Source organism: Podarcis cretensis (assembly GCF_951804945.1).
Source record: "Podarcis cretensis genome assembly, chromosome: 7".
Taxonomy (NCBI): Eukaryota; Metazoa; Chordata; class Lepidosauria; order Squamata; family Lacertidae; genus Podarcis; species Podarcis cretensis.
Window position 1 is genome coordinate 63,119,056 of NC_137176.1, and position 25,777 is coordinate 63,144,832.

At 41.0% G+C, this 25,777-nt stretch overlaps 2 protein-coding genes and 1 long non-coding RNA gene across 6 annotated transcripts in view; 2 read left to right on the plus strand and 1 right to left on the minus strand.

Moving 5' to 3' along the window:
• Nucleotides 1-4,680, plus strand: part of ZC2HC1A (zinc finger C2HC-type containing 1A) — a 39,291-nt gene extending 34,611 nt beyond the window's left edge. The window contains exons 8-9 of the mRNA XM_079983185.1: nt 32-142; nt 1,428-4,680. Of these exons, the coding sequence (XP_079839311.1) occupies nt 32-142; nt 1,428-1,602 (286 nt within the window). The 3' untranslated portion in view covers nt 1,603-4,680. The remainder of the gene's footprint in view (nt 1-31; nt 143-1,427) is intronic.
• A 353-nt stretch (nt 4,681-5,033) lies between these two features.
• Nucleotides 5,034-20,073, minus strand: IL7 (interleukin 7). 4 transcript variants are annotated; one of them, XM_079983218.1, is made up of 6 exons: nt 19,366-20,073; nt 14,669-14,796; nt 10,811-10,882; nt 10,292-10,333; nt 8,284-8,403; nt 5,034-7,677 (listed from the first exon to the last, which is right to left on the minus strand). In XM_079983218.1, the coding sequence occupies exons 1-6, from the start codon at nt 19,373-19,375 to the stop codon at nt 7,525-7,527; spliced, it is 525 nt and encodes a 174-aa protein (XP_079839344.1). In that variant the 5' UTR covers nt 19,376-20,073; the 3' UTR covers nt 5,034-7,524. The 4 variants fall into 4 exon arrangements, with proteins under 4 accessions (XP_079839344.1, XP_079839342.1, XP_079839343.1 ...); XM_079983216.1 differs by lacking the exon at nt 19,366-20,073 and adding an exon at nt 18,675-18,757; XM_079983217.1 differs by lacking the exon at nt 19,366-20,073 and adding an exon at nt 16,584-18,181.
• The window catches only part of LOC307219764, a 36,074-nt gene continuing 29,378 nt past the window's right edge, over nt 19,082-25,777 (plus strand). The window contains exon 1 of the long non-coding RNA XR_013840523.1: nt 19,082-19,185. This is a non-coding gene — a long non-coding RNA (uncharacterized lncRNA). The remainder of the gene's footprint in view (nt 19,186-25,777) is intronic.

Sequence of the window (25,777 nt, forward strand, 5' to 3'; positions counted from 1 at the left end):
CCTAATTGACTGAATTACTGTTGTCTTTTAGAGGGTCCATGAAATCACGGACAGTTGCACCTACTAATGTGGCACGGAATGCTGGCATAGGTCTGATGGCAAACAAAAGAAAAGCTTATAGTACTGAAAACTACTCAAACAGGTAATTCATGATTTTTGCCTTTCTGGAAGTATTTACGGCTTTCATATATCTGAAGATTAATGTCTTGTTGTTGGGGTGTTGCAGTTACACTTTAAAAAAACAATCCAGCCCAGACCCTTGATTGGGGGGGAGGGGATAGCATCACAAATAAATACTGAAGGATAAGACAACTGGCCTTGGAATGGAATACTTAAAAGAATCACAGGCATGTTTGGTGGAGACATGAGAGGGCCTTCTCAGTGGCTGCTCCCAGACTTTGCTACTCCCTTCCTAGAGAGGCTAGACTCCCTCCTTGTTCTTCTGCTGGCAAATGAAGACCTTATTCCAACAGGCTTTTGGGAACTGACGGTTTTTTAAGGAAAATGATTTTAATAGTTCTGTGCTTTTTTTCTTTTTCACTATCTGCATGTTAATAGTTTTCTTTTTTTATATTGTTTTTATTCTATCATAGTTTAATTAAATTTTAAGCTACCTGTATTTTATGTTTTTACATTTCTCTGTTTTATTCATGTTCCTGTAAGCCACCTTGAGTCCTGGTTCTGGGGAAAAGGCAGAAAATTAACAAATGCAATAATTATTATATTCTAAGAGGCTCAGAGGTTAACTGCTAGCATCTGCCTCTGCTTTATATATAGCACCTTGGACTTCTGTTCTCCAATGCCCACGGAATTTGAGCTTACTTGTGTCCTTTATGTCCCTTTTAGATATGACATGATCCAGACCCTTCCATATCTTTCCCCACAGGATTGCTTTAAAAATCAGGACTGTTATTCTGGGAAGAGATGGTGTAACCTTTCCTTTCTGTAGAGGGGCAGATTAGGGCAGCTAGTAGTCACTTAACGGGAATGGCTTTATATCAGCTGAAAGAGCATGATGGAAGGCATACTGAATATCACCTCCTGATCTTCCACAGGAGCCTAATGAGGTTTCCAGTTAGCAGTGCAAGAAGTATAGAATATCCTGAGCAAGGAACTTCTATTTCATGTTCCATTGGGCCCTTAGATTTGACACGAGGGCCTATTAATTTGATTCCTTCAGTTTATTCCATTGGCCTAAGGTTCTCCAGTGCTAGCATGGAGTTTGAGTTGTATAATCCAGCAAGGAAGTATTGTGGGATTTTATTTTATTTTGTAGTAAGAAGGCCATGTTTTTGGAATGATACGTTACTGAAGAACTATTGTAAGGGAAAGGTCAGAATGAATGCTTTGCAGATCACGCGTAAACGATTAACATTTATCTAATCTCTATAATGTTCTCCATTTTGAATGTTCAATGGCTGATGAAGAACTGGATATGACAGTGGAGACTGCTCATCTTCTGTCAATGGAGCAAGTTCAAAAAGCAATGAGGGAAATTCACCTGCACAGTTACCAAAATTCTGTTATGAATGTGGCGCCAAATACCCGGTGGAATCTGCAAAATTCTGCTGTGAATGTGGAGTTCGAAGAATGGTTTTGTGAACACCTTCTGTAAAGTAGGATAAAAGAGAGCTCCTCTGTTTGCTATGGCTGCATGGAATTCTGCGCTGTACTTTCCCATCTGAACTTGTGCTAAAACACCATAGTAATTTTCTGAGAGCAATTCTTTTTGGTTGCAGAATAATTTATATAGATATAAATATACTGTATATAATTGATAGGTACCTGAAACTGTGCCATTCAAGAAGGTATTCTTGAGACACTGTTGGAAATATCTTTAATGGAGCGAATTAACTCAAGAAGTGGGGGGGGGGGGTTTCGTTTTGTTTTTTGTAATCCTGCTATGTATTACTGTATATTCTTACATGGTTCTCGTTATTCACCCATAATAGTGTTACCCCGAATAAGTTCATCCAATAAGGGAATCTAGAGAATATTGGCTGCTGTAGATAACTTGATCAGTAGGTTCTCATAAACCTTACTAACAAACAAAAAAGGTTCAGATTTACCAACCTTGTTTATAATATTATTCTACCTGATTGGAATTTTTTTCTGAGTCTGCTTTCAAAACATGTTATAATGTCCATTGTACAGATGCTTCCCTTGTGTGTGGTACCAGATTTCCCCCAGCCAATTTTCACATTCCTTTCTTTAAATATAATAGTTTTGCAAAATAGTTCATCTTCAGATATCTATGGAATCAATTGCCAATGGCAGCTTTTCCTGCAAACCTCACTATAATGAATGGAGGATGTATAAGTGGTACTTGGAATCTCATCCTTTATCAAGCTTCTCCTACACCTCTCTCTTTTTCCATTATTTGTAAAGCCCTGCTCCTTATTTTCTAAAAACAAGTAAAATCATAAGCATAGTTTTAATGTTTGTCCAGTATGGTCTAAATTATTATGCCCACTTTATAGAGTTTTGTGGCTATTGCAATGATGGTAAGATACAATAGAAAAAGAATCACTTGTTATATAATAATAATTAGTAGAACAAATGAGTTTCAGAACATGGTACCTGAATAATGCTTTTTCTTCTTCTTTGCAGTATCTTTTGCTTAGGGGTTTTTGGTACCTTCTGCAGCCAAATCAAAATAAACTGGCTTCACAGGGAGTACATTGACCCACTGGGGCCCTTAACCTATATCAGTATTGTTGTGTGTCTTAGTAATAGCATACATTTTCACAGAAATTATTTTTCCTATAGAGAAGAGCCCTCATTTCTGCCTTTCTCAAAATCATTTTGACCTTTTTGGTTCCAACAGTTATTTCTAAGCCGTGGTCACATCTTATAAAGAAACAATTTAACCTGTCAGCTGGGCACTTTGTAGTATTTGACCTGACATTAATCTAACCTTATTTTCATCTTTTCAAATGATGTGACTAATGGCAACTGGAAATACAACTGGTTGATCAAGCTACTTTTCCTGCTTCAACTTTCTAGTATGCTTGCTGGTGGTAAATTGAAGGTCCCTTATAATCAGAGTTAACAAATTCATTGATGCAGGATTGTTATTTGTGGATCTTATGTTGCTCAGAAATGAAAAGTACAATTTTAACTGCAGTATCCAAAACCTTGTCCTGTGACCCAATTTTCAATTCTATACAAATGGCTAATATTCAGCCATTATATAATGCTTAGTTGATGTGCTACAGTGGCTAAATGTGGGGAAACTGAACCAGTACTGGAGAAGATGTCTAGAACTTCATTGAGGTGTGCACTATTATGCATAGCTCACATTATTCTCCCTCTTTTCTTAGGTGTTCCTTCCAGACCTTTTCTTTTTTATTAAAAAAAATTACGAATACTTTGTCTGCAATCTGTATTAGTAGATTAGTGTACTATCTTTGATTATATATAGTTACATTTTAATGGCGGGGGTAAATTCAATAATTTAGGAAGTTGCACGTTTAAAGTAAAGGTTTTCATTAAAACAAAAAACTGAGCCCAATACATCATATTGCTTCATGATGAAATCACTATAATGGGCATGTTCAACCTAAAACAGAAATAATTATGTGTGTTGATTTAGTACTTGAAGGCACCGTTATAAAATCTTAAAGAGTGATTGTTCTGTGTGATTAGCTCATCCGTGTGATAGAAATCAGAATGGCATCGACAAACCTAACCACTTAAAACGAAAATGTTATTGATGTTAATGGAGAATCACATTTCTGAACCAATCAATGACATTGCATCATTTCATAATAGGGTTCTCTGTCTTTAAATGGTGGTGGTTAATCTATAAAATAATCACTTTAAACATGCAGTAACATTTTGTTTCCATATGAAAGGGTCTCCCCCTCTTCTAATCCTCAGAATACTAAGGAAAACAAGATTTTTTCAAAACATTCCTTTTGCCTTTTCATTTACTAGAAAATCTGGTAAGTTATATTATACATCTTGTTTATTTGCTTGAAATCTTACTTCTAAATATATTAACGTTATGCCACAGATTTATATCTCATGTAAATGATGATACTGAGATGAGCTCAATATATTTAAGAATTCACTCAGAGTTACTTCAGGTTACTTTTAGCCACAGAGTTGACTCTACACATTTGAAAAATGTACACCTTGTATTGCCCTAATGGCAGAGCAGCACAGAGATCAGTCTTAGCATCAGAAAAGCTAATTTGTATTGTACTTAGTGGTGGAAATCTAGTGATCAATCTCTGGTATTACACTTATTTTTTTTTTTGCATTTTGTGAAAGAGATGACTGGAATGTTGGGAAATTTCTGAATGATCTACATGGACCCTTTTGAGAGTCTTGTGTGGATTTTGCTTTGTTTTGGGTGAGACTTCATATGCATCTTCATTCACCAAAGATCTCAAATATTTATGTAACCTAAATGCTTTCCTCTGTTTCTACAGATGCTTTATTACACCTACCTAACAATACAGATTTCTTACTGCATCTGCCTGATCTTTTAATATATTGTATCCTCTTTTGTAACTGTCATCTAATTTCTAGTTATGTGACCTTTTATTCTTTGCTCTGACTTGCGTTTTGGATTTTCCTAAATGTTTATTCGGATCATTGCGAAAGCAATCTGTACATGCTTGCTGTATGTTATCTAGTCCTTTGTTAACAATAAAGCAGTTGTTGCATACATTTTTTTAAATTATTATTCTTAATGTTGCATAGTAGGTTCCTTTGTTTTGTTTTTCTGGCAGCACCCTTGCTGCTAAGTTAGTACATAAGCTGTCAAATCCTGAAATCTTTCCCAATATCTGGGTGATGTGAACTAGATGTGGGCAAGCTACTTGACACTGAATCCTGATGGTGCCAACATAATGGTCTTGTGGCTTGTCAGACTATTGAAAGGGTTCATCCTTCCCCAATCAAGCAAGCTGACCTAAAGTTTGAGACTGGGTATTCATGTGCAGTAGAAATTGTAAAAGTATATAGTGTGCTATTAACTGGGTCCCTGCAGCTTAACCTTTATGCAAGTCAAACCCCCAACATTTTTTTATTTAAAATATTTATGTTTTATTAAATATACAAAATTGTTTACATCAAAAATCCACCCAACTCAATATAAAAGAAATACACACAATTGAAAGCAGCAGCATCAATGAGGAAAGCAGTCAAAAATCAGTTAAAATTAAGAACAAACCAAGCAGCCACCACTGATTGCCATTAAAAACCTTGAAGATTATTTTTTTTTGTATAGTCAGCATGTACATATTTAGTAGGGGGGGTCCCCACTAAAAGTGGGCCATGCAAGCCTAGTATCGGAAATTGGGAGAATCCAGAAAATGACTCTGAACCCAACCTTAGATTTTGGAAAAGCTTATATGGCAGTCCTCTACTCAGGTCTAAAACCCCACTTGCATTGCACCTGGAAATGCACTGGAAAGAACACAGGTGAGTTAATACTCCTCTACTATATTTACTGTGTTTAAGAAACTGCTGATAACACTTTCCATGTCAAACTTGTGCTCTAAATACCTCCATGCACTCTTGAAAAATGATAAAATCCACAGAAGTCTACTGCCATATTTCAGTGCTTGTACAATGTTACAATGGAGAGCTGGGCCAGTGTGCCTTACTGGCTTGACCAGGTGGGAAATAAGAATAACTGGAAGCATGAAACAGGAGAATTCAGGTCTAATGCACAGATAGGCTAAAACACAGGGGGCAACCTATGGACTGCATGCAACCCTCAGCTGTTCCTCCTCAGTGCTGTGAAGAGGAACAGAAAAGACAGTGGGAAGACATTACCCAACAACAGCATGATAGCTAGGTGCATGCGTTCTGTAGGATTGCTGCAGAAAGTAAGACAACCCAGCTACAGGAGTAAGACAATCTAGTGACATAGGTTGGGACACCTGGCTGCCTTCCTGATGGATCTTCAGTTTCTCATTGCAACAGCACAAAGGTACATCATGGGGCACGGAAGGAGGCTGACTGGGCAACCAAGAAACTAACTCTGCCATGATGATAAAAGGAAGAGCCAGCAGAGAGTCAGGCAGGTGAACAAGTGCTGGCCATTGCAGAGGGAGGGATATAGGGAGGCCACCAAAGGTGGTCTACCCTTGGGCTCAACTTGACTAAAGGAAGAAGACATAAGTTTTAACAGATACCAAACATCTTCCTAGAAACAGGATGTTATGTACTAAGACATTTATACAGGGCTTTTTTTTCAGCGAGAGCTCACTGAAATTCAGTTCCAGCATCTCTCAGGTGGGCACTATTGCCATTCTAAGAGGATGAGGGAGGCATTCATGGTGAGTTCTGGCACCTCTTTTTCTTGAAAAATAGCACTGCATTTATAGCTATTAACGACACATGTTATAGTAGTGTTTTGTTTGCATTCCAAATTTATTTAGCTTAATCCCTGAGAATTGAGATCATGGTTACATTTTTTTGGCTTTACGGTTGTTGTTCTTTAAAGAAGAGTTAACAACTTTCTGCTTCCAGGCTTTCTGTTTTCTGCTTCAAGACTGCTTTCTCCCACAGTTAATGCTAGAATGCACTACAAATATCATTAGACAGCAATATAGATACAATATAGGAGACAGCAATATATATACTTTTAATACTAAAAATAGTTCAGAACTCTGCAATTTTATACAAGTCAAATATAAAAAGCATTTGTTAAATTAAAACATTCTAACTGTAAAATGCCAGTATTATTTTATTTTTTTAAATCTAAATATTTTAAGTTAAATGGCTGTTTCTTGCATTAAATGGCTGGCACCCAAGAAGTCAATCCCAAATTTGAGCAATTCCTGAGTATTCCTGCAAGTACCTTTCTAACTTCCACAAAACAAAGCAGCAGTACTTTCCTCATATTCACAGTTTAGCTCCTAGAAGCTACCTACACTCCTCCTTACTACAAATCCCCAAACCAAGAAACTGTACTCTTCATTCATCCTTTTTTCCTTCCAAGCTTGCCTTTGGTCCTAAAGTGGTTTTGAAATCCATGAAGTACAGTATTAGTAACTAAGAAATCCCTCGTAATGACTTTTTTAAAAACAACAACACCACCACCACCACAATGTATTACAAACACATAATTTTCTAAGTTCATTTGTATTTTTTAAAGTGCTTCATTGTTTCAGTCGTACGTTTAAAACAGTTGTTGGTTTAAATAATATATTTTAAAGGGCAGGTACAGGTTTTAATGACTGATGAAGTACAGATTGCAGTTCTCCACCCCACTGGTCACTTCTCTTCTTCCACTGATGCTGAAAGTTTCCTTGAGACACAGAGTGCCTTGACTACAAACTTCCAACTTTTGCCTCTGTGCCCCCTCTTCCCAAGAACGAAAGGACTGCAGTCTTCTCAGGGACTTGGTGCAGAAGATTTGCATAAGCAAAGAGGAGATAGTTGCAGTGCTTAAAAGTATTTTTGTAGAAAACCGGTGTGCTCTGAAAAACCAGAGCGTTGTGTAGTTCATAAAGCTTCACTTAATTGTAACAAGCTTTCAGATGCTTCATCCTATTCCACTTAAGTCCAATGTGACATCAGTTGATGCCAACATGACTTAAACCGAACAGTTATATCCTTTATCAAACATTGACGACAGAGCCTTTTGATATATCTTACATTTGGACATGGGTTTTCTCTTTGTCGTTTTATACCAGTGTTGTTGTTACAGTCCTATATTTTTTTTAAAAAAAGAAGAAAAGATGGCTGTTGAAGTGTACACAGATCATCTTTTTGAGTGACAATATATCAAGTCTGTACACGAAACATTTTGAAATTGGTAGGCTTAAGAATATACTAGCTACATTTTAAGCCACTGCAAAACAAAAAAAGTTGTACAAGGTCATGGGTAGGCAAACTAAATCCGGTCCAATCGCCTTCTAAATCTGGCCGCGGACATTCTGGGAATTAGCGTGTTTTTACATGAGTAGAATGTATGCTTTTATTTAAAATGCATCTCTGGGTTATTTGTGGGGCATAGGAATTCATTCATTCCCACCCCCCAAAAAAATTATAGTCTGGCCCCCCGCAAGGTCTGAGGGACAGTGGACCGGTCCCCTGCTGAAAAAGTTTGCTGACCCCTGTACGAGGTGTTTCAATAAATCAGCTAGGGGGGAAAGCAGTTAAGTGCTCTGCAGGTAATAACACTAGGAAAATGATGGATATGTTATTGAATCAGCAAATTCAGTGTCAAATCTTCCGGAAGTAAAGAGGGGTGCACAGATGTGAGGGGCAAGTAAAAGTAGCTGAAAGGAAACAAGCTGCAAAAACAAAGCATACCTTGAGCATTACCAATGTCATACCGGAAACCTCATTCATGTTCTTCTCTACACTTTCAGTGAAGTTACATCTCTTGGTCATTTTTTGAAGATGGCATGCCACGTCACGAATGTCTCTCTTCTGTAAACAAAAAAAAAAAAGTTAATGAGTTGGAGTGCTATTAGGCTTGATACAACTTTCTTACATACTGATCCTTCAGGCTCTTGGCTCTCAAAATTGAATAAAATATTCAATATGTTGATCCCTACACTCCACTTTTACTTCAGTGTGGAGTTTAATTCCCAGTCTCTCCTTTACACTACTTTCAAGTGACACTGACACTTTGCTAGGTCTTCTCCATTTAATGCTGGTGCCTCCAATAACTGCTCTGACATAAAAAAACTTAAACTTTCCATAGGACTGTTTCTTTTATATTGGGTATTCCTGTGCAGCTTTAAGGCCAGCAGGCGCTATCTGTGTACCACTTTTCACAATGGCTTGGGCTAATTTAAGTGTCAAGATTAGTTCTGTTCTTAATGGTTTTTCTATTTTAGTTATATACATATATATATCATACGCAGCTCTGATACTTTATGACAGACGGTGAGTGTATATATAGGGTTGTTTTACACAAAGTAGACTCATTGGAATGAATGACCCTAAGCTAGCCATGTTTATTACTTTAAATGGGTCTAGTCTAAACAGGGATTACACTTGAATACCACCCTATATTTATGAATAAATTCAAATATTACAAGATGCCATAAATTTCCAGGGATGCCTCCTTCCTTCCAAACCCTAGTAAGTGCTGCCTGTGAAACAATATAAAATGTAAATAGAAAGATAAATGTCAAAATGCCCCCATGAGTTGTAAAAATGCTTTATCATGCCTTTATAAAAGCTCAAGCCATTTGACCAGGCTGGTCATGCCTTGGTCATGCTTGTCCATGCTCTACTTAAAGCACATCAGCTTCAGGCCAAGTATAAGAAAGTCTGGAAGGACAACACACTTGTCCTGCTGATACCCTGAGCAGGTCACAGGCAGGGAAAAGGGAAGGAAGAAAGTTATAGTGTCTTTCATAGTTATAACAAAATAAAAAAATTCCTTCCAGTAGCACCTTAAAGACCAACTAAGTTAGTACTTGGTATGAGCTTTCGTGTGCATGCACACTTCTTCAGATACACTGAAACAGAAGTCACCAGACCCTTCTATATAGTGAGAAGGTGGGGAGGGGTATTACTCAGAAGGGTGGTGGGATTGGGTGATTGGCAGATAGCTGTGATGAGCCTGTTGACGACTCTTAACGACTGCAATAGGTCTTACAGGAAAAAGCAAGGGGTGAGAAGGTGAAAAATGGCTTTGTCATGTATAATGAGATAAGAATCCAATGTCTTTGTTCAGACCAGGTCTCGCCATGGTTTTAAGTTTGGTAATAAGTTGCAATTCAGCAGCTTCTCTTTCCAGTCTATTTCTGAAATTCCTTTGTAATAGAACAGCTACTTTGAGATCTTGTATAGAATGTCCTGGGAGATTGAAGTGTTCTCCTACTGGTTTCTCTGTCTTGTGGTTCCTGATGTCGGATTTATGTCCGTTTATTCTTTGGCTTATCTCATTATACATGACAAAGCCATTTTTCACCTTCTCACCCCTTGCTTTTTCCTGTAAGACCTATTGCAGTCGTTAAGAGTCGTCAACAGGCTCATCACAGCTATCTGCCAATCACCCAATCCCACCACCCTTCTGAGTAATACCCCTCCCCACCTTCTCACTATATAGAAGGGTCTGGTGACTTCTGTTTCAGTGTATCTGAAGAAGTGTGCATGCATACGAAAGCTCATACCAAGTACTAACTTAGTTGGTCTTTAAGGTGCTACTGGAAGGAATTTTTTTATTTTGTTTTGACTATGGCAGACCAACATGGCTACCTATCTGTAACTGTTTCATAGTTATGGTATCTTTCCTTGCTTGTATTTGCTCCACAGAAACTAAGGATACAGTATATACTAACTCCAGAAAAATCAACATTACCAAAGCTGAATTGCAGAACACTTCTAGTCCAGTTGTATTCACCTATAACAAATTAGAACACAAGGAACAAACATATTAATTCAGATGTTTCCGCATTTATCTTTCCAGTGTAAATAAACCCACTGTTGTATAACCAGTCAATGGCTTGTGCACATTACTGTGGTCAGTTCTGAAACTCTGTGATAAATGTTTCTACAAGTATTCATTTACAACTATCATTTTGTTGGGCGCTGTCAGGATTCCCTTTGGCACCATCCCACACCACTTCCCTACACACCTTCCCAGGTGTGAATATCAGCATAAGGTCCTCTCTTGGCAGTTCCACCAACGCATCCAGGAATCAGACTATCAAAATGGCATCTGGGCAGATTTCAATCCAAAAAAAGCCCGAAGACACTGGGGGGGGGGGAGAGATGTTCCCCCAAAAAAGTCAACAATGTCTCAGAATTGTGACATCCTTTCCTATTGTGCTTGCTCTACAGAAACTACAATGTGTTGTTTTTTTTAAAGCAACATTACCTCCATTGTATTGCAGAAAACTCTATTGGTGTTAGACCTGTTACATCCAGCATGTTGTTCAATCTCCTCTTCCTATAAATTAGAATGCAAGTAACAACGTTTAAATTTAGATGCTTCTGCGTCTCTTTTTCCAGCTCAATGCACTCAATGATTTGACCATGTCCCTGAGATCCATTGTGAAAGTATGAGAAACGTTTCTGCAAGCATTCATATGCAGTGGTCTGTTTTCCCTCCATTTGGTTCATCAGCCTGGAGTAACTGATCTGCCTTGCTGGGTACGTTTACATGGAGACAGTATGAAGTCAGTTGGATACAACAGCATTTTATGTCCAAACCTCAAGAATAGATTAATATGTTTGTTTGTTTAAAAGGAAGACATAAAAGAAGTTGCTGAAAAGGAAAATACATGCTTGCCTGCATATTTTAGCTTCATTTCACATTTTAAAAAGCTTTTCGTTATTTCAGCATTCCCCCCCACCCCAAGTATCTAGGTCTGTACATGAACACCACAAATGTTCTAATCCAGGATGAGAGGACATCCTGGAAGCACTGTATGTTGTCAACTGTTTCAGTTTTGCATGTTGCTATTCTTACGGAATTTCCTTACTGTTTTAATATATTGACTGTAAGCAAGTTTACTCAGAAATCAGAGGATTAGACTTTCCCTTTTCCTAGATCCATAAACAAGCATTTTAAGCTAGAAAAACTATGGACCAGGGGAATTCAACTGGATACTTTGTTAGAAAAGGGGTAGCTAGCCTTTTTTTGGCTCTGGGGTGGCATCCACTCTTGGCCAACTCTACAAGAGAACTTAACATGATCCTGTTGGATTAGGCCAACAGCTCATCTGGTCCAGCATCCTGACCTCAGCACATTCACACTCTTCCACTCCTGTGGATTCCAGTAGCTGCTATTCAGAAACAGACAGACTCCAGCTGTGGAGGCAGGGAATAGCCACCATGGCTACTAGCCATGAGACTTATACTCACTTCATTTGTCTAATCCTCTTTTAAAGCCATCCAAATTCGTCGTCATCGCTACCTCCTATGAGAATGAGTTCTACAGCTTAATTATGTGCTATATCTTCCAGCATTCTGCTTTATTAGATGTACACGGGTTCTAGTGTTGGGAGAGAGAGGAAAAACTGCTCTCTGTCCACTTTTCCCATGCCGTGCATGGTTTTATAAACTTCTCTCTTACTTGCCTTCTCTGTAAATCAAAAACTCCCAAATGCTGTAATCTTTCCGCACCAGGGAGTTGCCCCACCCACCCAACCCCCCCAGTAATTTTGGTTGCCCTTTTCTGAACATATTCCAACTCTACAACAAACCCAACAAACCGGAATGACACATATGGTTGTACCATAGATTTAGATAACGGCATTACGATTTTCAGTTCCTTTCCTAATGATTCCCAACATGGAATTAACCTTTTTTACAACTGCCACACCCTGGATCAACATCTTCATTGAATAATTCACTATGATTCCAAGGTTTCTTTCCTGGTCAGTCACTGCCTGGTCAGTTCAGGCCCCATGAGTGTTATTATGTGATATGAAGGGGCTTTTGTACACCTACATTTACACGTGTGGCGCTGTGGTCTAAACCGATCAGACGTTGGCTTGCCAATCAGAAGGTCGGCGGTTCGAATCCCTGCAACAGGGTGAGCTCCTGTTGTTCAGTCCCTGCTCCTGCCAACCCAGCAGTTTGAAAGCACATCAAACTGCAAGTAGATAAATATGTACCGCTCCAGCGGGTAGGTAAATGGTGTTTCCGTGCGCTGCTCTGGTTCGCCAGAAGCAGCTTAATCATGTTGGCTACATGACCCAGAAGCTGTACGCCGGCTCCCTCGGCCAATAAAGCGAGATGAGCACCGCAACCACAGAGTCGGCCACGACTGGACCTAATGGTCAGGGGTCCTTTACCTTACACTTGTTTACATCAAATTGCATTCGCCATCTTATTCCCCATTTGCTCAATCTGGAGAGGTTATTGGGAAGCTCTTCTCAATCTCTTTTTGAACCCCTTATCCTACAGCTAAAGTCATTCACTTTAACCACCTCTATACCACAATCCTTTTCAAGATTAATCCCACCATCCCAATCACAGCACACTACAAAGCAGAGACCAGGAATGAACAAAACATCCCTTTTACTGAGTACATGCAAACACTCAATGAACAGTTTACTAAGTCAATTTATCCTGCTAAAGCAAACCATATCCTAAATTTCTGTAAAAATAAAAATAAATTTTATTATTTTGATCCCGCCCATCTGACTGGGTTTCAATCAATCACCTTCCTGTCATGCTGCCCTAAAAAGGCAACCTCTCCATCTAAACGGAAAATGACCACAAGGCAGCCTGTAGCAAGTACATAACAAAATTTGGCTCACAAGTATTTAAGAAGATCCAGTTTTGGTGTCTCAGTACTGCAATCTTTTCCATTGTGAAAGTTTGCTAATTATTCATCCCTTGGCAGTTAAAATGTTTGCTCTATTTCCTACATTTTGGCACAGAGATGCCTGGCAACAGATGCACCAGAATGATGGGAAAGTGACTTGCAAATAAGCAAGGAAAAACCCATTTCCCTAGAACAAAAACAGAGAAAGGATTAGCTTCTGGGAGGAAAACTATAGCTGCTTCCTAGCAACGTATTATGGAATTTTGATAACAAATTAGGTAACAGTGTAATAGATTGGATCCAGACATAGGCTGCAGTCCTAACCCTACTTACCTACCTGGGAGTAAGCTGCATTGAACTGTGGGACTTACTTCTTAGTAGATATGGTTAGGACTGCGCTGTAAGTGAGTTGAACTAAGATCCTATTGATTTCAATGGTGCAAATTAGTCATGGTTTAACAACAGTGACTTAAACGGAAATGAAGTTCAACTCACTTAGTTTGGATCCAATCCATGAATTACAGCAGTTCTGAAATCACTTCAAGACATTCAATGTGAACTCAGCTACCTGCATGTTGGATGCCAAACAAACAAACACTGTAATCAGAAGCATAGCTTGTTTTCTTGGTATTAAACACTGGCAACAACCCAATGACAAATTACTGTTGACTCAGCAGCTGAGATAGTAGAGGGAAACAACCACAAGGCATGAAGATGCAAGTGGAAGCACATCTCTTCCAAACAAAGCGATGCTAATGCAAATCAGCAATTGCAGCATTATATGCATTTGTTATTGTGTTATTATCAGTTGAAAGAGGCAGGCTTGAATCCTAGCATCTCCCAATTCTCCAAGTGTGTACCAAGGACTGGTTCTGCTTTCTTTTCTAATGCCACCATTGCCTCAGGTCTGATTTTCTGTCACCAATTCACCTGTCATAGTTCTTTCAAGAGAACATTTCAGTTTTGCATAGAATTACACCAGGATTTGTTTCATAATATAATTGCCATACATTCCTATGGAGGAGAGAGAAGTATGATGGCTCATGTGAGTAGACTGGGGGGGGGGGGGGAATACTCAACAATTCAATGTTTGCCCAGCACTGGCCATTTTCAAAGCCATGGCACCGTTAACTTTGTCTGTTCAAACCAATTCAAGTTTGTTGTTATCTGTTGTTTTAACCACTGGCCTTACTAAATCTTTTGTCTTTTTTAACGGTTTTATTGTTATATTGGCGTCCTGGGAACTCTCTGATTGAAGAGCAGTATGCAGGTGTAATTTATTACACAAACGATACCATATATTCATAGATTCCCACATAGTACACCTCATTTCTATATTTCAAGACAACAGGATTACTAACATCTCCATTGGGAATGTTTTAACATTCAGGGTGTTAAAATTGCTCAGATAAATACATTCCCCCCCCCCTATATATATGTATATTAAATGTTACCTACCAGCACGCGAATGTTGAAAGATAGAAACATTTCATATTTTTTCAGGAAAGCATTCATGGAAGCAGATGAACCAACTGGTACCAAAGCTAGGAACAGTGGCAGAATCCCAAAGATATACCTTAAAAAAGCTAGATTACAAAATTACATTGAATTACAGCTTGTACCAAGGAAGTTATATGCTCAGCTGACTATGGTAATATGACTTAATATTAAATAGTGATGGGTTGGAGATATGTAACAGATTACTGCTTGATAACATTATTCAGATTTATACATTACAGAGGCAGGCACTGAGGACATAATGAGAGCAATGCTATGCTCATTTACCTGGGAGAAAGTCCCAGTCAATTGAGTAGAACTTACAAATGCGTAGACATACATAGGACGGCACAGCACTGCATCTATATGTCTTAATTTTTTAAAGGGTGGAGCAACAAGTCAGTGTGTCTGGCTGTTAATCAGCAGGTTGGTCGTTTGAGCCCACCCAGGGCCGGCTGTGGGCAGGATTCCTGCACTGCAGGGGGTGGGACTAGATGACCCTCGTTTCCCTTCCAACTTAGCATTCTATTTCATGAAACATACCCAAATGGTTTACAACAAAAATGACATAAAAGGATATAATAAAATCCATATAAAAAGTTGAAAACAGATTATCAATTAATCACTGGAAATATCTATACAGTGGTGCCCCGCAAGACGAAAAACCCGCTAGATGAAAGGGTTTTCCGTTTTGGAGGCGCTTCGCAAAACAAATTTCCCTATGGGCTTGCTTCGCAAGACGAAAATGTCTTGCGAGTTCCTGCGGGGTTTTTTCCCTTCCCCCCCCCTTTTTCTAAGCCGCTAAGCCGCTTATCAGCTGATCCACTAAGCCGCTAAAAGCCGCTAATAGCGCTAATCCGTCAATGGGCTTGCTTTGCAAGACGAAAAAACCGCTAGACGAAGAGAATCGCGGAACGGATTCTTTTCGTCTTGCGAGGCACCACTGTACTTAACTGGCTACATAGGCCTGGTAGAATAGTTTTCAGCAGAAGGCACCACCTGAATCTATGTGAGCAGAGCATTCCACAATACTAGGCCAATGGCACTAAATCATGAGGATGGAATTCCTTTTATCAAATTCTATTAAAGGGGAAATTTACAAACCATATTTCCTGTGGGCATTTTAAAGTTGGCTTATTGTTTAGCCTGCTCTACTTGGTTTGAAGACACTTCCTTTTTTTCTTTTCTTTTTTTCCTTCGTGAATATATCTTTATTGTTTTAAAATAAATACATTTATGGAGAGAAAACAAACAAACATACAAGCAAGCAAGCAGGCAGGCAGGCAAACAATAGAAAAAGCAAACAAACGACAACAATATAAGAAACAACAAAATTAATACGACTAACATCATTTATACTCCCAATAATGAAACCAATTATAAAACTTGTAAAGAGAAAAATAAAAAATGACTTCCAATTAGTCTCACTGTAGTTTATGGGTTACCGTATACTGCACAGTTACATCTTTCTTATATAGTTTCTTTTTACCTCCCTACAAACTTATATCTGTACAATACAAGGGTCAGTCTAATTCTGCCAAGAGATTTCCTTTTATACCATAGTTTTTAAAGTATTCTTTAAAAATGTTCCAATCCTTATAGACTATTTGTTTTGTTTGGCCTCTTATCCTTCCTGTCGCCTTTGCTAGCTGCAGATATTCTGCCATTAGGATTTGCCAATCTGCCGTGTTAGGTGGTATTGTATTTTTCCAATTTCTTGCTACTAAAATTCTGGCCGCCATTATCCCATACATGAACAATGTTCTTTTTGCTTTTCCTATTTCTTTTGGCAATATGATTTATAGAAATATTTCTGGCTTTTTAAGACACTTCTAAGTGTTTGGTAATTAAGTTTTAGGTAATTTTATTGTCTTACTGCGGCAGAGGTCCATTAGGGCAAATGGCACAGTGCCCCCATCAAGCTCAGACTACCCTCAGCCAGCCCCCACTTGCTTAACTTCACACTTACAACCGGCCCAGGGGATGGCACTAGCTGGCAGCTTCCATCTCCTTAGTCTCAGTGTTGCAGATTCAACTACTGTAGTAGAATTCCCATCAATGGAAGCCCACACAAGGACTTCTGCTAGCACAATGAGGCTCCCCTCCTGTCCTCCCGTTGTGTGCACCTCGCAGGAGGATAAGAGGGCAGATTGTTTCTTCAGGCAAGCAAGAAATGCTTGTGTCGATGGAGCAATATGCTTAACCCTATGTTGAATTTCTCCCTCAGTGGAGAGAAAGAATGGGAAACTATAATTTAGCTGGCTCTGTCTGTCATCAGCTCTGGCTCCATCTACTGCTGGTTTTCTGCTTTCTTCTGCCCTTCCAGTGTCAACAGCCACCAGGGTTATTGCATATTGGTTTTTTTGGCACGATCATCTTTATTCATGCCTATTGTAGCTTGCCCTGGTATCCATGAAGATGAAGGGTGGTTTAAAATATTTCAAAAAATTATTTTTAAAAACAAATGACTCATGCACCACCCACTTGCATTTCTACACATATCGACAAAACCAGGCACTATAGGTAAGCAATGGAAACAACGAGCAGGGAAACTTTCCTGTTATTTCTGAACATTATCACTGCTACACAGCCAAGGGTGGAGGTAGGAAGAGTGGAGATTAGGGCAAGCCAAGGAGACACAGCATCCTGCTGTACAGCATGGTTTAACCAGCCAACAGGAAGAAATGGCAGCAGAAAGAAATGAGCACATGAACAAGCTTGCAAGCAAAAAAGTGGGGAGAGCTATACAGTACAGGGATTCCTTCACTGAACAAGGTGAGTTGGAACACAGTCTACATAAACTTCTGCAATACTCTTTTACAATCCTCACTTGGCAGCTTTTCCATGCTAGTGGGCATAGTCTGCAGTTCTGGGAATTAGCAGCAAACAGTGCTGCCTGGCAACCTTATCTGTCTTGTCTCATTCCTCTTTACCCATTGAAAGTGAAACCTCCTGCAGCAAAGAGGATACAGAACTGGTGAAAAGCCTAAAAGTGGTATTTTTAAAAGAGCACCAGCCTAGATTCAAGAGCTAGTATAACCCTCTGAGTTTTTCTTGCTAGGGATTGGGATTCCGCTAAAAACTACTGCAGCTGGTAGCCTGTGACTGACCCAAAGCCACTGGAATGGGGGTGTCTAAAAAATGGGGTGGGTTTTTAATGCCACCCTTAGTTTAAACCATGGCCCGTGCGTATTAAGGAACTAATGACAACCTGGAATAAGTACATGGAACTATCCCATACTGTTTGCAGTAACAGAGTCCTCATAAGTTTATCCCCCAGACACCTGCCACACACAGAGAGAGAGATGGTGCTGTGTATATTTGAACTGTGGCAAAGGGCACTTGCAAAAGCACCTGTTGGAGGAAAATCTTCACGTTCGGCTCTGGCCGGCCATGATCATTTTTGGGAAGGATCCCACAAACCCTTCTGGAGAGGCAGAAGTCTCATTCTGATACCCTTATGGGCATTGCAGTTCTTAACCTTAAAGGTAAAGGTAAAGGTACCCCTGCCCGTATGGGCCAGTCTTGACAGACTCTGGGGTTGTGCACCCATCTCACTTAAGAGGCCAGGGGCCAGCGCTGTCCGGAGACACTTCCGGGTCACGTGGCCAGCGTGACATCGCTGCTCTGGCCAGAGCCAGAGCCAGAGCCAGAGCCGCACACGGAAACGCCGTTTACCTTCCCGCTGGTAAGCGGTCCCTATTTATCTACTTGCACCCGGAGGTGCTTTCGAACTGCTAGGTTGGCAGGCGCTGGGACCGAGCAGCGGGAGCGCACCCCGCCGCAGGGATTCGAACCGCCGACCTTTCGATCGGCAAGCCCTAGGCGCTGAGGCTTTAACCCACAGCGCCACCTTTTAAATTATTATTTCCTTGTTTGAGAGAAGGTCAACTAAGGGGTTACCATCTTTTGCAACGGTATCTGTTCTGTTCTTTTCTTTTTTAATGGCTTTTGGCTGGTGCTTTACTTTTTGGGTCGTCCCGGGGAAGTTTTACGGGAAAAGAAGGCGCGAATGCTGGCATGCCGGCGGCGGGGAGCACCTGCAGGAAGAAGCGAAGCCCCGCGCCTTGCCAGCTGGAATTAAGCCCTCGGGATTTTCTGGGCTCCGCGCGGCGCGTGGAGACGCCTGGCTCCCGAAGACTTGGGCACGAGGTTAATGGCACCCGTCGAGGGCGGGGTGACACTTGGCTCCCAGGACTCGCTCGCCCCAACGTGCCTCGCCTCGCAAACAAATGTCCTCCACCCCTCCCCTGCCTTTGTCTCCGGGAGATTTCGGGTGTCTCTGCCCAGCGCTGCTGGGAATAAGGCGCTTCCAGTTTCGCTCTGGAAACGCGGGGAAATTCCCTCCGCGGGCCGAGGGGATAAAAGCGCGGGAGCCTCTCACGCGGCGCGCAAAGGCTCGGGAGTCGCCGAGGAGGTGCAGCAGAAGCAGCAGCAGGGCAGCAGCAGGAGAGCGCGTGCTGAGGGAAAGCACAAAGGTGGGTTGTTGGGAGAGAGAAGCTGCGGAGGAGGAGAAGGGGCCACGGGAGCCGCTGCCGCCTTCCGCGGAGGGTCTAGGCGGCGCCGAAGCGAGAGGGTCGGCGAGCAGGGCGCGTGCGCCCGCGACGCAAGGCCGAAGCGGGCTATGCGCGCGCAGAGCCTCGCCGCCGTCTCCTTACCATGGAACATGGTCCGCGCGGAGGGAGTTTGCCGCTCATGATGGTGGTGGGGCCAGGCTCGTGCCCATCGCGCTGCCGCCTTGAGGCCAGACCTCGAGTGCCGGGGGGGGGGGGGGGACGCGAGCCGAGGCTGAATATGGCCGGCGAGCTGCGCAAAGCTTTCAGCGAAAGTTGAAATAAAACGTTCCAACAAACACAAGTGGCAGCGTCTCTTGGTTTGTTTTGCCTCAGCCTTCGTTTTCTGGGGACAGCAGGCAGCCGAACCCGGGAGGCTTCCGACTGGGTCCAATTAAGTTTCGCTTTGCGCCGTAGCCACTAGCCGCGGAGGGCTCCAGTCAGTCAGCGAGGAGCGCACGGCGAGGAGCCCAGGCGCCGCGGTGTGGAGCCGGCGCAAGGCGCACGCGAGAGCAGTGCTTGCCTCCGCGCTGCTCCGTCCCGCCGCTCCGGCCGGGTAGCGCTTTCCCTTCAGGCTCGGTCCGCTGGCGCGCAGTGTCGGAGCTCTTGAGCGCTCCTCCGAGGTTCCTCGGCGAGAGGCGTGGACGGAGCTGCGGGTGGGTTTTTGCACGGTGCCGGCTGAATGGCAGAGGAGGTGGGATCAAGCGGGTCTCCACTCCCAGCGACGCCATGGGAGCGTTTGCGGCGGAGGCAGCCAAGAAACTTGGGGCTTGGCGGCTGGAAGGAGCCATTCATGGAGATGCCAGCGAGTGTCAGGTTGGGTGGGGTTTCCTCCGGGGGGGCTGGGAGGGCCGGAGCTTGGAACTCGGGTTCTCATTTGCCAGAGATGGAAAGCGCAAAAAAAGAGAGCTTTCTCCCGAGTGGCGCGGCTCTCTTTTTCTTGGAGGTTTGGCGAACTCCTCGCTCTTTCCCTGAGACCCAGAAGCTTCCAAGAGCGCAGAGGCTGGTGGGAGGGGAAAGAAAGGGCTGGCCTTCCCGCCTAGGAAAGGTTCCTCGGCTTATGGAGTTGTACTCTGGCGTGGTCAAAGAGGGGGGGGGGGAGGGTGACCTTGGGCAAGATCCCTGGAGTCACTTCTTTCCCACTGCCTTCTGGTAACTGGATAATCTGTTCCCTGCTTTCCCATTTTTTCCAGTCTTAAATTCAGTTCTCCCCATTTCCAACTTGGCTCTGCAACCGTGGGGGCCATGCAGCGTGCATGGCCCTGGCACCGAAATTTGTGGGTGCCTGGCCCCATCATGGGGAATGTGGTTACTCGGGCACCCAGGGCCCCAGAGACTTGGCACCTGTGCACCTCAGTTTGCAATTAATAGAAGAACAGTCGTCCTGAAAATTCGCCAGCATTTTACTGCATATCACCTTGTAACGCACATTTTTCTATAGACTTTTATGGTCCCCCCATATAATGCATTTTGTATGTTGTCTTCACATTTCTATGCATTTTTATACAGCGTTTACCCTAGTAACATGTGCATTTTTCTTCTCAATGGCTGGAGAACTACATTGTAAAAATTCAGGGAAGTTCAAATTTCAAAGGATGCCCAGTGCCTCGGTTGCCTTTTTATTTGGGGCAGTGTGGTAAATTCACCTTCCCATGCAATCTGAACTGAGTTTCTCACCAATTCCCATTTGCACTCTCCCTCTGAGCCGTTTGCTCTTACCCCTCATGCTTCGCACTGTGTGCATGACCTGAGAGTGGAAGGTGAACAGACAGTGAGTGACCTAGGGGTGCTGGACTTGAGAGTGCCCCTTCTGCAGGGGTGTGGGACCTGGCAGGAGCCCAGCGATGACAAACCTGGGCATGGTGCACCTTGGTCCCTTCCTATTCTGTGCCACGCTGCAGATAACAGATAATCTGTTTGCTTTAAAGGTTTGTGCCAAAGTGCAGGCAGGTAACCTAGTGACGTTTGGTTCCGCCAGAACATTATCTTGAGGAGTACAATACTTGAAAGAAAATTTGCATATATCAAGCAGCCTATTGGTGAGCTGTAAATATGAATGGGTATGATAGTCAAAGCTACCTTTAAAAATGTGTTATTTAGGACAGAGTTTCACAAAAATGCTGATGAATTTTCGTGATGATTTTTTTTTTTAAGCTGCAAAATGTGGAGAACTTACTTGGAAGAATGAAAACAGGAGGGAACTGAAGTTGACATATCCTCCAATCCCTAGTTGTGCCCTGCATATATGTGTACGTGCATGAATGCATGCAATTAAAAATGGCCATACCCACTTTTGGTCACACCCACCTGTGGCATGTGGTCCCCGGAGGACTGGGCAAAGATGAACCAAAAATGGTTAGCCACCACTGATACATAGGGAGGATGAGGGAAGGGAGACAGAAAAAGTTGTGTTTGGGGCTTGAAAATACAAAAAACCCATGTTATAGCCAAGCTTTTTATTAAGAGTTAAAATTTCAGAGGTTAGCAATTATAGCCGAACCCTGTGAAATCTGGATACATCCTGCCAAAAATAGCAGAACAAAATATTTTCTGCAGTGTTCTTTTTCTAAGGGGAACAGTAAGTAAAGTATACTGCAATACTTTCTTCTTTTACTTCCTGAATTGGCCATTTACTTCCAGAAGTGAGTTGTTCTCTTCCCTACTGATATGCTCTTTTGCTGAAAGATTATTCTGTGAACATAAATTGCTTAACAAAAAATGTTTTAGTTGAACTTAAAGAAAGCAAAAATTGTGTAATGAGAGGAAAGTGTTTTGAAATACTTCATATCTTATTAAATTATGGCATGCCCGAGTTTGGCCGTTGGCCCTAGATGAAACAGCATTTCAGCAGTGGAGGAGGGTGAGCAGGGAGTGTGAGAACGACAAGTTTACATAAGTGCAGCTTCAATTCATCAGATATACCAATGCAGATGGTAAGATGGAAAAATTTCTGGTGCTCTGGAGAGCTTATTTTACTTTTATTTAGTAAACAAAGGTTTTTCTAAATTGTACCTCGTGCTTTTTTTTTGGTCCCAATATGCTACAAGCATTTGACTTGAGACATATACTGTACATGTTTTTCTCATTTACATGCCAGGGATAATCACTTGAAAAGCATTGCCACTTTGCAACTGGCACACTTGCCCAAAATACTATCGGCACCCATTCATTTTTATTATTGAACATATGAAACAAGGTGGAAAAATCCCTGGAAATATAAAGCACCAGGCTTGGGGGTGGGGCGGGACTGATTTTGGGGGGAGGGGAATCCAAAACAGTGGCCAGCAGATTATATGCACAACAACAACATAAGGGGGTTCTTTTCCAAAACAGGAAGTCATGTTCCAATCACAATCTTTTGGTGGTGTTTCCTATAAAAGCCAACGCTCTGTGCTTTACTGTTAAATGCTTCAATCGTCATGTCTTTTGCAGTTAAGTGTAGCTGGAAAGAGGACCAAATAAGGCTGATATAGTTGATTGTGGTGTCTTGAATAATCTCTGACTCTTTGGTAAAATACATGTATAAAGCTGGTGCTGACTCCATATTGACATACTGTATTATGTTGTGTGTCATTCCCTCTTGCCCCACCCCGGAAAGCAATACTGTATATATCACAGTTTAGGGAAGGAGTGCGTATTCTGTCTGCAAACATGAATTGCAAACATGAATTCAGGGGGACATTCCAGATCTGAGCCTAAATTGGAACCTTTAAACTGTCCTTTATAATCATTGATGCCCTTTATTTTCACCATGCATGTCTTGTCTTCTGGGTCTGTATGTAAAAGTGCCGAATGGCTGTCAGAGACAACTGTGGTGCCTCACAAATCACAGTAAAACGAAACAGCTTCAGAAGCCCGATTGTAGGAAAATACACTTTCTTTCTCAGTGTTCACCCCTAGTTATGTAATGTACAGGCCCATCCATAAACAGGCACTCTGCCTTCCTACTTTTTTTTTTTTTTGCAAAAAGCATCTAATTAGGATAATCTAATTAACGTCTACTCAAAAATAAGTACCTCTGGATTGTATAGGATAGCAGCCTCTTTTAAAAAATATTCATAGAAGTTATTTTTTCTTTTCTTTAGTGAATTCTTATACACCATTTTGTGTCTCATTTCACGTTGTTCCTCCTTTTCATTCATTTCATTCATTCATTTTCGAGAGTCATGGTTCCTCATTTTAAAGCAGGGGCAGAGGGGTTGAAATTTATGAATGGATCTCCCTTCACATGCACACGGTAAGGACAACAACTTTGCTACAGCAACCTACAGCTACTCCATTCATGAAAGATGAAGCAGCCTAGATGCTGCCTATACCGCAGTCAGTTAATGTTTAAGGGAAAATTAGTGTAGATTTTGTGGTTTATTTATCAATATATAATAAACCACGTAATCATCAAAAGCCTCTGAGTAGTTTACGTAAAACAATATGAAATATTTATTAAAATATTACTGTTGTTTGTTATATTTATTTGTCATCTCATACTGAAGTGTGAAAACAAAACAAAAAATGGAAATAACAAAAAAAGTATGCTAAAATCAAACATAAAAAGAGCAGTGAAACTAGACCTCAAGGGGTATCAAGGTTCAGAAACGGGCAGCCAAAATGATCAAGGTTGCATTGTTTGGGATTTTTTTAGTTTAAGAGAAGAAGCAGGGTTGGATTTAGGTTTGCTGAGGCCCTAAGCTACTGAACGTAATAGGGCCCTTTATATGTCCAGCTGTCCTTTGTCAACAACAAATTGTTGCTGTTTTTTGTGTTGAATATATGCTATGTGGTAATTTATGGACCTAATAGGTATCTAAAGCCATTTGCACATAACAAAATATTTATTTTATCAAAGTAATTGTTGAACGTATATTTTGGAAATGTACATCCAGTGGTTTTTTTTCCTTTAATTTTTTTGGGGGCCCCAAGAGAGTGGGCCCCTAAGCTATAGCTTGTTTAGCTTATATGTAAATCTGGCACTGAAGAGGCAGAGATAGAGAAGAGTTTTTCTCTCTCCTAATACCGGAGCTCATGGAAATTCAATGAGTGCTCTTGTACTCAAATCCTGTTTGCAGGTATCCCACAGGCTTTTGGTTGGCCACTTGTAAACAGGATACTAGACTATCATTCTATGATTCATCCCAACCACGTGCAGACTCTTCTTACAATCTTATGAGCTGCATATTCCTGCACTGCTGGGGGCTGGACTAGGTGATCCTCAGGGTCCCTTGCAACTCAACAATTCTGTGGCTCATCCAAAACACATGCAAAGCTCACCCACCCTAATTAAAAGAATGCATACAGAAAGAGGACACATAGTTACCCTCCCAGTTAAGAACTTGAGTCAATAAAAAATATTTTTGAATGGCACCTAACAAACAAAATGATGGTGCCCAGAGTATTTCTCTGGGCAGAGCTGATAAAATAAAACTTTAGAAGAAGAAGAAAAAAGATATATGATTGATCAAAAACATAGGTAAAACCAGCAGTTTTGAAGCAAGTGTACATAATAAAATTACATGTCTGGGTAAGCTGTCAAGGTGTCAAAAGATGTCAAGGAAATAAACTACTATCTGACTTTTAGAAGACATCTGAAGGCAGCCCTGTTTAGGGAAGTTTTTAATGTTTGACGTTTTACTGTGCTGTTAATTTTCTGTTGGGAGCCACCCAGAGTGACTGGGGAAACCTTATTAGATGGATAGGGTATAAATAATAACATCACCATTATTATTATTATTATTATTATTATTATTATTATTATTATTAGCTGGCCTGAACAAACACGTTTTTAGAAGACACAAAATGCAACACAGTAAAGGTGCCATCCCAAACATAAATGCAGTTGGAATTTCAGAGAGCATGTGCTTCCACACTGAAAAATTTAAATAATTTTTCTATTTTTTAAAAAAAAATCTTATTTGATAACTGAAATAATTTTTCCTGTTATTTATTCATAACAAATGTTTGTCATGTCTAGGTGTGAAACGGTGGATATTTGCTTTTGTGTAAAATAGCAGGGGAAGTATGTTGCATGTATTGAGACCTTTTAAAAACGAAAACTATAAATAATAATCCCAAAATTTTCGCTTAGTGACACATACACACCAAACCAGATTCAGGATCAGGGGCAAAAAAAACCCCTAGCTTTAATCATTAATAAATGACTGGATAATGTTAACTAATTAATGGGCAGTGGACAGGTAACACTTCTTTCTTGTTAAGACCAGTTTTCAATATCTGCAAGGTCCTGCCAGATTATTTTTACAAATTAGTTTTGTGTTTAAATATTATTTCATTGGACTTGTAGTCAAAGTAACAGAGGAAAAATATGATTTCATCAGAATTGTAGTCAAAGTAACCAACAAAAAAACAATTGGGATTGGTATACATTCTGTTGCTAAATCAGCTGTCATATACATGGTGAAATAAGGCATCAAATGACACCAGTGAAAGGAAGTATTGCACATATTTTGATGCGTAAGCATTTCTTACAGTAAATTGAAGATGTTCAAGTTTTGTGGAATTCTAA